Genomic DNA, 12,204 nt, shown 5'->3' with positions numbered 1-12,204 from the left:
GAACATCCTCACATAAACTGGAGGCATTACCCATCTCCAAGTTTATAACACCCTTTAGTAGACTAGAGGCATTACCCATCTCTAAGTCTATAACACTACACAATAAAGTCTTGCTCGGCTGCCAAGCCTCTGGAGAAATATCCAACTCCAAACCTTCAGTCATACTTACCTCTTCGTTATGGTCCTCTAGTGAAACTGCCTTGATGCAAGATTCCTTTAGCTTGCTACACTGTCCTGGGTCCATGCTGGTGCACAGGCTTCCGTTTTCAAAGCCCTCCCCTTTGCTTGATATGTTGCCCACCTTCTGCAAAGCCTTGCTAGCAGGCTGGTCTTCCTCTTCTTTTGTATCTTTCATGCCCTTTGCATTCCTCTTACTCTGATGAGGCCTAATCAACACTTTACACATTCTTACCCTTACTGCCCAATGTTGTCGATTGATCTCTTTGGTGCCTATTTCATTCAAGGTTAAAGATGTACTCACATTTGTAACACAATTTTCTTGGCTTACCTCCCCCACCTGGGTAGCATCTTTTGATTCTTTAACCTCTTGTTCCACTGCTTCAGTTCTTTGAATAGTCTTCTTACTTGATCCTTCTTCCGTTACACTCATCTTGACCTCTTCTGCAAGACCATTGATACTTGGTGTGCGGGTACCAATTGGTGGTGGGCGTAGGATGATTGTAAGTGGTGATTGTGGTGGTGGTTGCATTGGTGATTGGCGTCGAATTGGTGTGGCCAGCTATGGTTGCACCACTGGTGGTGTGATTTGAACAGGTGGGATTGGTTGCCTGAGTGGCGGAGGTCTTGCTCTTGGTGGAGAGATCTGATTCTGTCTCCCCCCTCTATTGAAATTCTGCCTCCTCGGGTGTGGGCAGTAGTACATTTCATGGCCATCTTCCCCGTAGTTGTAACAGTGGTACTCTGGGTTCTGCCTTCGTTGTCCTCTTCCTTGTTCTGGGTTCCTCCCAGGTGTATGCCCTTGCTGCACCAGATGCACAGATAAACTCTCTAGTTGGGTGGTGATACGACTCAGCAGGTCTTGCTCTTCTGATGCCTCCTGCGGTTGGACTCTATGATTGGCTGTTGCAGTCACTGGGGTTGGTTGTATCGAGCTTGTTTCCTCTGACTCGTTTACTCTTGCTTGCATGCGTAGCTTCTTGTCTTTAAGGCGGGCTACTTCGACTGCCAACTCATATGTTGCAGGAAACCTTCCCTTCACCTTCTCTCTAAGCGGCGACCATAGACCAGCAATGAAATGGTCCTTCTTTAGGAAATTAGGCGCTCCTTCACCTTCCTCCAGCGAGGCAACCCATCTCTCCCATAAGTCCACAAATTTGGACTCGTAGGTGGCATACTCCAGTAGGCCTCCCTGCTTTAATTCTGTCAGTAACTGCCATAGCCTCTCCGAGGTTGTGCCTCCACCAAACCTCTTTACAAAAGTAGCCATTAACACATCCCATGCATTCTTGGTGGCTTGGGGCAATGCATTATACCAGGACTTGGCCTCTACTTTCATCAGTAGAGGAAAAATTCTAAGTCGTGAAGCATCGTCATCTTTGTTGGAGACGATACAAGCAATGTCGAAATCATCCAAAAAGTCGGTGGTGAGATCCTCTCCCTTCTTTCCACTGAACGTGGGGAAAGAAACACTTGCCATGGTAGTGACTCGGGAAATCACAAACCTTTTTTTTTCTTTTTTTCCTTTTTTTTTACATTACATTAACAGTGCGGCTCATAGCAGCTTTTTACAAGGGTGGGTGGATAGGTTAAAACAAGATAAAGATAGAAACATTAAAGGAATGATGGTAATCTAATATGGGGAGAATGATAGGGTTCGGGGAATTGAGGATTTCTCCTAGTACCGCCGCACCGAATAGGTGTACGATCTTCTGTTGGTAGAAGACTTTCCTATCTACATAGATATTCACATGCATATGCTGCAAGAATCTGAACGGGAATGCCGTTGGCCCGTTTTCCATCATGCACAGAGGATGAAATACTTACTTATACTCTTATCGTGCCAGTGTTGATGAGTCGGCACATCCACAAGAGGTCGTCGCCTTTCATGGGCTCTACCTTTCCTTCGTTGCTCAGCACGTACGGGGTGATGGCGACGTGTCTGACCACTCCCAGCCTCTTGGCTAACAACAATTGCAGGTAATTTCCGTAGTCGGCGTGCTGCATGAATTCTACTCCATTCAGTTGCAACTCGTCCCCAGCCCACTGGGTTTCTCCCATGGTAGAGAGCTTCTTCAGGATAAGTTGTACAGGGAGAGGAGGAAGATCCTCCACTCTCTTTCCAAAACAGCAAGAGCAGTAGCCGAACCACTCTTCTCTAGGACATGGGAATCTTCTTACCACTTCTTCTTCCGGATTGTCAAAGTGGATTGGTAGCACTCGCATGCGTCGTGCAAATCGGTAGGCGACCTTTCGCCGCTTAGCTTCGGATGACTTCCTCTTTGGCAAACTGGGTACAACCCGGCTTTCTGAGCTTGAAGCACTTGCTTGGCCAGATGCTTCTCCCTTCGGGGTCATGTGTTTCCAGACTGGCTTATCTTCTCCTTGCCTTTGGCTCGAGCAGCCCCTTTAGGCCACTTTGGAGTTATAACTTTGACTGTAGTTTCTTTAGGGAAAAGAGGTCTCACCGTTTGCTTCCCTTCCTTGATGTGAATGACTTCTTTGCGATGAATGTCGATGTAGATGATTTCAGCCCTTTCGCTGCCTTCGTTGCTGGCACTCATTGACAGTGTGCCTTGGTTGACAACAGTGATGGCACTTCACCGACCTCCCACATGATGCTCTCAATTTATAGTTAGAACGAGCGACACGAGATGGAGAATTTACCTCTTGAATGCTGACGACACTACAGCCTGGCAGTAGCACCTCAATGAAGGCGGCTAGTGCCTCCTTCGTCTCTTCTTCTTCCGTCCTCCAGTTAAGAAATTCCTTCAGCCATTCGTCCATGATTGATAGTGGGCGTCACTTTCAGCATTGTAAATTGAAGGGTCTTAGAAAGCCCTCCTCCGTGGGGGCACCAAATGACGGGAGCAAAGCGAACCCCGAACCCCCGACGGCCTCTAAAACACCGGGGACCGAATGGCGCACCTCGAGCCTATCACGGTAAAGCGAATAGGGGGCACCACCTAGCTTCAGCGGCTAGGACGCAAACAACACACCACCATAACAAAGTTTTCATCCAAGAGAGATGGATTCTTGGGAGTAATGATGAAGAGGAAAGGGAATGAGATCAAGTGAGTGAGAGAGAGAGAGAGAGAGAGAGAGAGAGAGAGAGAGTGAGGGAGGGGGTATAGCGGCTTAGTACTTAGGCACCACAAAAGGATGGCGAATCTGCACACCCTTCACACATACACAAGCTCACTCCAAACACAAGACTAGGTGGCGATTCCGCACACCTCACATGGGCAAAACATTGCAAGAAAACATACTCACAAAACCTCAAGCTTTATTTAGAGAATAAGGCGATGAAATGGGGAGCATAGGGTAGGGGAATGAGAAGGGAGAGCGTGGTAGAGCACATGGCGGATAGGTGGAAGTTGATGGTAAAGACTCGCACGAGGGTTATGGCCATCATCCTTCATTTAGTTTCCCTTCATCTTCCATAGCCCAAGGGTGTAGAGGTCATGCTCAAGACGAGCATAGTGATTGCGGTGATGGTGATGGTGTGGGTGTGTGTGTGTGCACTAGGCACACACAGTGCATAGTGTACTCTTTGGTGATGGTGTGTGTGTTTAGTGTGATAGTGACCCCTCTTTATATAGGGGAGGAGGGGGGAGAAATTCTAGAATTTAGAAATGAAGAAATCATTATCTACATAGACCATGTGATTGTGGGCCCCACTTGTCTGGCTGTGTGTATATGTGCCAGAACAGCAGTCTCATGAGAGAGAGACTAAGAGAGAGAGATGGATTGATGAAAAAAAGTGAGAGGTGACATGGAGAATAAAGTAATTACAAAAGAGGAGAGAGGGGAGTGTGTTAAGAGGTGAATCTGTGTGCAGATGTGTGTGAACACAAGAAAATCAGGTAACCATTGGGTGGGGATGGGTCTGTGGGCACCTTTTTCAGTGAAACTGAGTGTGTGTGAGTGTGGGGGAGGCCATCTGGCTACAAGACAAGAGAGATTTCGAATTTTAGAGAGAGAGGGGGGTATTTGGATCATGGGAGAGTGTAGGAGAGAGAAAAGGGGGGGTGGGGTATACTGTTTTGGAAGATAGGAGAGGTGGCATGTGAGTTAGGGTGCATTATTGGTAAGGACAGGGGGTGGGGTAGCTTCAAGGGAGAGAGAAAGGAGAAAGGACAAGGGGAAGAGAGAGGGGGTTGACCTTTTGAGTGGAGGAGAGGAAAAGGGACACCCGGCGTGGCAACCGTGAAGAAAAAGGAGGCAAGGTGGGGATGGGCTACCCCGCAAGCATGAGGTGGCTTATTTTACCTTTCTTATATATTTACATAATCATACTTTATTTTTTTCTTACTTTTTCCAATGCCTTTTATCACTCCCTCCATAAGAGGGGGTTTTCATGGGGTGGGGACGAGACAAGAGGGGTATGGGAGCTTGGCTTGTGAAAAGCCCCCATCAGCAGGTAAGCTACAATGGATGCTCTCAAAAGAGTTAACCGATGAGGAGAGAAAGGAGTATGTCTCCATGCTAGGTAACTTCACTACTTTGTTCATTGATGGCTATGATAAAATCACCGGAATTATAGTAGTGCAACACCACATAAAGCTCAAGGAAGGCAGTAGACCCGTAGTGTAGAAGCTCAGAAGACTTGGGGTAATCCAATAGGAGGCACGACTTAAAGAAGTGAGGAATTTGCTACAAGCAGGTTTTATCTACCCGGTCGAAGACTCGGAATGGGTCTCCCCAGTAGTAGTCACACCCAAGAAGAATTGCAAGTGGAGAGTCTGTGTGGACTATAATTCTCCCATTGTCATCTTCCATCTTCTATAGTAAAAGACCATCGACAAGATTCGCTTCACAATATGGTATGTGAACACCACATTTCAGCAAATACATAGCACTTGATTCTATCTCCCTCATGGTTGACCACCTTAGTCTCCCATCCAGCTATAAGGAATCCGTTGATCGCACTTCCTCCTTTGCAATTCAACATTGTTGGTGTCCTATGAACACTCTGAAGTCAAAATATGAACACAACCATATGAAGAGACAAAAAACATGTTACCATGGCTTTGTGGGAACCATAGGTGCACTTCACCTTACTGCTTGCACATCCGCCTCGATTCTCCTTTTGGTTGCTTCGATTAGGCATTGTGTTGCTTAGACCACTCCAAACTCTCCAAGGTTGGCAAGTGAACCGAAGAAAGACTACCATACCCACTTCACCTAGGTGTGAGATAAGTATGATTATTAAAGAAATGTCACATGAGACAAGCTCAAAGGATGGATAGCCAACATAGAGCAAGCTCAATGTGGATGGCCTCAAAAGTTCTTGTGAAGGACTCTATTGCCTCCCACTCTACAAAATCGGACAGAAAAACATATGCAAACATGAACAAGCAATGGAAATCTTACAGTCATCAAAAGCAACACACAAGGTAAAAATACTAAATAGGCAACTGAAAAACTTAAAAGAGGAGTAAAATTACAATTTGCAAGAAACCTCGATGGAGCCACTACTGTCTCTAGCTTTAGTTGTGAAGCAACATACACATGCTCCACCTTCGCAAGCCTCTTGCCATCTTGAGTTTGCTTGAACTCCATGATTCTTCACTTCCAATGATGTGCTCGAGAAGCCATGTGTCTCCTTGAGACCTTGTGTGCACCTCTTGAGCTGGGTTGCATTGTCACCCACATCATTTGTTTGAACTCCATTGTCACCCAATGTGCATTGTCCTCTTGTACATTGCTGCATGAAATGGAGTCAATGACACTCCTAGGTTGTCGAGTACCTAATGATGCCATGGGGAATAGTGGCACAACCTGCAGACAAACACTTATGATTAGACATTGCACATCCATGTTCTCAGCTGTACAGAGAGCAAGATTCTTGATGGTACACAAAGGTGAAGGGTGCCACATATTGCTATATTGCTCCACCTTCTTGTAGGCTTAATGGGGAAGATAACGTTGCAAAGATTGAGAGGGAATTAGATCCTCTCTAGAGAGCTTAATGGAGAAGGAGCAGGAAACCTGTTGAGGAAAGAAAGAGGGATGATCTAGTAGAAAGATATGTTGCAGACCTTCAGCTTTAGGTAGAGGTGTTTAGTGAGGCCCATGGAGAAATGGAGAACTTTAGGCTGAGGAGAATCCAGCCCTCAAGAATGTAGTAAGGTTGAGGAGGGAAAGGAGGTTCAAACTTCTACTATAGAGCTTTTGGGAGGGAAAACTAAAATGAAAGAAAGAGAAGTGACTTGTAAGGTGAAGTGAAGAGAAGTGAGAGATGGTACAGTAGAGAGAGAGGGAGGGAATGATCAACACGTTTTTGGAGGGACCCCCTTTTAGGAGAGAGGGGGGAAGAACTTCGCATTCACTAGAGAGAGAAAGGATTGGTTTTTACTCAACTATTTAGAGAAAAGTTTAGTTTTTTGAATTTATAAGAGATTTTCTCTTTATATTTTATAAAAGAGTACAAATTTGACCACTTACTTTTAGACCCTGCCATACCCACCATTTCAATCCACATGGCATCCACCCATTTGCCCCTTCCATAATCTCATTTTTAATCCCATGCCAAATAAAGATGCCCCCTTAGACCCCATTCCCTTCCTAATGTATACAACTTAGTGGGGAAATAAAGGCAAAAAACATGGATACTCCTTTGAGTAACAATCCTCATATGACAACGATGAGAATGAGGAAGAAGATGAAGAATATAAACTCCACTGAGTACGTCTAAGGAGAAGATTGGATAAGCATACAAGCACAATACCAATTACACAAACTCAAAGATCTATGGAGGATTATCAAGCCCAAAGGGAGGAGCTTCATAGGAAGAAAGCGAAAGAAAAGAGAAACCTTAGAGATGAAGCAGACAATGAAGGAGAGGAGGATGATATTGAATATTGAAGATTTACAAGGTATGCAACGAGAGCTTCAAGGTGATCTACAAAGGGAGTAGGAAAATGTTGCTCATTTCTACCACAAAGCTCAAGCCTTTGATGAGGCTAACACTAATTTACAAGTCGACAAAATAACACAAAACTAGGTGAATCCTATGGGGTTTTGAGGAAAACACTTACACAAATCCTACCAATGCAAGACACCCCATCCCCTGCTTCTACTTGAGCAATGCTAGCCTCAACGATATAAGAGTTGAAGGATCTCGAGGCGGCCCTAGCTCAAGAAAATTATGGCATGCAAATCATGACAGTTGGGCATAAGGAAATTGAAAATCAAACAGAGGATGAAATTGTAATGTTATAGGAACAACTAGCAAAAGAAAAAGAAGAACCGACTGCTCAAAATTTTACATAGTCCATAGTTTTGCAACAGAATGATTTGTCCACGAGTTCCATAAGGGCCCAACCAACCTCATTGGAAATCCATAAGAGAACAAGGAAAGAGTAGATAGGCATGTATCTTCCAACTGTAGAGCTACCAAGCACATCCACAGAGGCACATTTACATGATTTAGAAGAAAAACAAGATCAAAAAGATGTCTGAAAAGAGATTCGAAGGTGGTTCTTTGAAGTGTGTGATCTTTCTCACAAAAAGAATACATGTTGTATGAACTCAAGGTAGTGGATTTGGCTGCACTTTTGATGATTACACCTGACAAAGTGGTCATGAACCATGGGCACGATATGATTGCACTATTGGTAATGAGAAAAGAGGCTCTCTTATGGAAAAAGAAAATGTTGCCTACTCTTGAGTCCAACCACAATGGGGATTACAGGGATGTCCTTCTAACTCCTACACAAATTCATACAATTCTTGACAACCAAACCCTGCAAAGAAATAAATGGTTTGAAAAGGTCTCAATCAATGAGACATATTACCAAAATGCACCCCAGCATCTCAGGATCAACCCAACCTATTGTCCTTTCAACAGAAGGCCATCTTGGATAGCTTCTATTCATGAAAAAGTAAAAGAGTGACAGTGTTGAACTACCTAGTTCTCACAAAGCCAACACAAAAGTTCCCACCAACTGAGAAATATATGGTCAATAATCTAATAGGCATTGTTAAAGTGCAAACAACAAGGAAAATGAGTGCCTCTATAGCCTTGCACGAGTCACACCGTCAGAAAGAAGGACTATTGCACCTCCGAAATCACCTGTGTTAAGCACCTGTAAAGTTTCATGAAGAACCCTTCTAGCATGAAGCACACTAGGAGAAACCAAGGCATTAAAGGGTAGCTCATCTCAACTAGATGTCCGTAGAGTATCCATAGACTAAAAACATAAAAAGATAAGAGAGTTATGGCCACTCCATGTTTGGGGTGTACTCTCTCTTGCTCAAAAATGAGCTCTCTGGAAATTTTGCACGTGTTGTAGCTATAAAATGGGGCCTATTTGGATCTTTTATTCCAAGAGATTTCTTCTCTCTCCTTAGCTGACACCCGGGGGATTCACTATTAGTAATGGGAGGATGTCACCTGCGTGCATCAAAATTAGAGAAACCCCCCTACGTACGGTATCTTACATGCTAACCTACCCCCCTACATACGGACAAGATACGAACGTTCTCACAATGAGACATCCCCCCTCATACGGATTTCGTACGGAATGTAATGACCCGCTATTTTATGTATGCTAGTAACATAACAATTTTAGAAGCACAAGCTTTTGCAAAAATACATGTTGAAGTACAAATGAACAGAATTATAGATTGTAGTGTGTTGTGATTTGCAATAGATGTTAAGAGAACAAACCATGAAAAGCAACAAATATAATGAATACTAAATTAAAATAAACCAATCGACTTTCAATGTAATTTGTCAAAAGACGAACATCATTTCCCTTGTAAACTAATACAAATCTTAGTCTCAAAACAAATGATACTATCCACCTACTCAGTAGGCATCCCACATGGGATTTAAGACACACATATGAAATGGATTGTTCTCTAAATAAAAAATAATGGTATGCTCATAACAAAAAACCATGGATCAGTCTATGCATGTTTCTCTCGGCGGTTGTAGAAAATGTTCTCTATCTAGATAACATTGCAATAGTTTTTAAAATATCATCATTACAATCAAAATCTATGCTAGAAAGCAACATTGAAGAGGCTCCAAAGGAACCTCAATAATCTTCATTCCCAACTTACCCTAGAATAGTGCAACAAGCAATGGAAACCCCTAGCATTCTCTAATTGTTGGCTAGGCTAGGAAGCAAGGAAGATGTATCTTGATGTTATACTGAATAGCCTGTGAAAACACCACCACAGGCTTGATATTCAACATATCAATCTCTCATTATTGTTGGTATCATCATGAGAAAATATTGAGTCTAAGAAAGTAAGCAGTTGCAGCATGCAACTACAGTACACTTCCTAGCTAGTCAAAGATGAAATCGATGTACCCAAAAAGATTGCAGTGTTGCTACTAGTATAAAAGGAAATGCATTGAATAGACTAGGAAACTACCATTGCCTCTCCCTTAGTGGGTAGTGTAGTCATATCCACAAATTTACTTTGTTGCTTCTAAGCTTCAATCAAGGCCGGCACGATCTATCTTAGACTGCAATGTGCATAGATTCACATTATGCGTCTCTAGAGAAATGTTGTAATTTGTGACTTGTAAATGATAGCCAAAATGTGACAATTGAATAAAGAGACTGAGCAAGCAGGTAGGTGCAGGGGACGGATGGCGAGTGCAAGACAAGTGCCAAGGCTGATGTTGCACCGAGGCAAGCGATGAGAAAATGGTTTTTTTTTATATGTAATTAATCACAACAGTTGCAGCGAACTACATCCGTGCAAGCAGCTCAAGGCAAATATTTTGCTCACAGACAGAAGGCCATGAGCTCGATCGATGGGCCTTTGTATGTCTATTTTAATCCTAAATCGCAAGAGTAATGACAACTACAAATGGAATCCGTGGAAGATTCTAGCTAATAGTAATGGAAACGAGCCAATATATATAAGCGCTATCATGCAAGAGCAAATAAACCTTATACTTTGTGCAATTATGAGTCTTACTTTTCTCTTCCTCCAACTCCTCTAGAAATCAAAGAGTTTTGAATAGTTTCTCTTAAAGAGTTTAATAACATCTAAGTTTCAGATTAATTGCAATGATTTTAGTTTCAATCAATGGCTTTTTAAAAATGTCCCAAAGCATGTCCAAGCTTCTTCCTAAACTAGCTAGGAGGGTCATCTTCATGGAAACCGGCTAAATTTGGAGGATTTTGGTGTAAAAACCATTAAAATTATGACAAAGTGGTACAGTGCATGTAAAGCTTAGAATGTAGAATCAATGGTCAAGGAGGGAAAGGAGCCTACCTCATTGCGAAAGACTAAAAGATCCCCTTGCTCATTGCGCTCAGTTGCAGCTCTATATTGTCGAGGAAGAAGGCCATGGCCTCTTTTGTAAGGCTACATCATCTCTTTTGCAGTACGTCTCCTACAGCGTCATTTCTTTGTTAGAGGGCACAAGAGAAAAGAATAAAAACAAACCCCCCACACACGTTTCTACCGTTAACCTTCATTGCAATCACACAAGGCGGTGACACTTCCAAAAAAATACTTACCAAAAACCTGCTTGCCTAGAGGATTTTCTGTGAACACCTAGAGGTTGCCAAACGAAGTAACTATCAAGATTATTTCCAACATGGTGGTGTTGATGTGCAGAGTAGTCCTCCCACAACGCTAACACCCGGAAACAATGCTGGAAACAACTCTCACAGCCAGCTCTCATCAAGTATTGCTAGCTGCAATGAAGGTGGAGCTTCAGGCAGGAAGAAAGCAACATTCTTGCTTTTTGGGAAAACCATTGATGCGTCTCCATCATTCAGCCTTCAGCAGTCGCAAGTCTCATCAGATAGCTCGAGGCACGAGGCATTTTCTGACGGGTTCAAATCAAAAGTCTGTGATGATGTGCATAGGTTTTTTGTTGAGCAGGGAACTCTCTCTCATCCTTTCAAGGTGACATCATCACTACTCGACCATCAAGATTTAAATGTTACTAGAACCATTGAGGCTGGGAACTTGAATTGGCCCAAACAACAAGCAAGCTATCTAGATAGAAGCGCTCTAGATAATGGATCTTACCATTGCAAAGTGTTCAGTGAGAGTGATGATGTTGGCAAGACTGTAGAACTTTTAAGCTTTCTTTCGTATGAACAGCTCTACGAAGCTCTAGAGAACATGTTTGGTGCTCAGAAGTCAGATTTCCTAAATCGCGTCGTATGTGTAGATTTCGTGGGTTTTTCCCAGACCTATGGCGATGAGCCTTACTGGTGAGTGAGTTTACTACCTTCTTCAGGCATTTTCCGACCTTTCAAATCAGAAGGAAAATTTTGTTTTAACCTTTCAATGCTTTTTGCAAGGATTTCATGCAGAGGGCAAAAAGATTGAAAATCCTCATAGAATCTAGCAGTGAGACCTCTACATAGGATTTCATGAACACCTAGAGTTGCCACTAACCCTGCCCGAACTGTCACCTCAACTAGAATCACCCCTCAAGATGGGAAAACCAAAACACATTCATTGGCTGATAAGGGAGCCACCTTCAATTACTATATCAGGAGACATAACAACAACACATAACCGGGCATAAAGGGACCCTTACCCTATGTACCACCAATGCAGAGAGATGATGAACCCACTGGCAGAGAAGGAAGAAGGGAGTATATTGGGGAGCCGTAAGCTGCATCACCAATTGAGGCTCCTTTCAACACATCCACCCTGGGCGGAGCCAGCTCGAGCTGGAGAAGTAACATCATAGACTATTATAGGTGAGCCTAGCACCATCTTCAAGAACCAGGAGAAAATCCGTAAGGCTGCCACGAAATAGAGAACAACTGCCACCAAATCTCCACTCCTCCTTGTGCATCCGCACCCAACCGCTATGCACTTCACTGCAAACTAGGGCCTCCATTTGCCCCCAAAAATGGGAAGATGAAAGACGACTGCCCTCTATTCCAAAAAAAAAAGGAAAAGGCATGGACAAAGCTAAAACCCCCCATGGCCGAACTGCAGGGGCCTTTCCCTCGATGGCCCACCCAACTCGCTCGGGACAAGTCACCCACAAGGGGCAACCCTACCAGCAGCTGCAAAGTG

The 12,204-nt window shown here is 43.5% G+C and overlaps 1 protein-coding gene across 1 annotated transcript; it reads left to right on the top strand.

The window, feature by feature from the left end:
• Window positions 1-7,003: 7,003 nt before the first annotated feature.
• Window positions 7,004-11,381, top strand: LOC147416562 (uncharacterized; the record flags this gene model as incomplete). The annotated part of the gene is made up of 3 exons (XM_086508258.1): window positions 7,004-7,058; window positions 9,883-9,968; window positions 10,774-11,381. Coding segments are annotated over exons 1-3 (749 nt in total), but the record flags the coding sequence as incomplete, so codon positions are not given.
• Window positions 11,382-12,204: the final 823 nt, after the last annotated feature.

The sequence above is a fragment of the Adiantum capillus-veneris genome, unplaced genomic scaffold (genome assembly GCF_014529385.1).
Source record: "Adiantum capillus-veneris isolate H3 unplaced genomic scaffold, ASM1452938v2 Hic_scaffold_816, whole genome shotgun sequence".
In the NCBI taxonomy this organism is placed as follows: Eukaryota; Viridiplantae; Streptophyta; class Polypodiopsida; order Polypodiales; family Pteridaceae; genus Adiantum; species Adiantum capillus-veneris.
Note: the sequence above shows the minus strand (reverse complement) of the source record. Positions and strands in the feature narration are given on the sequence as shown.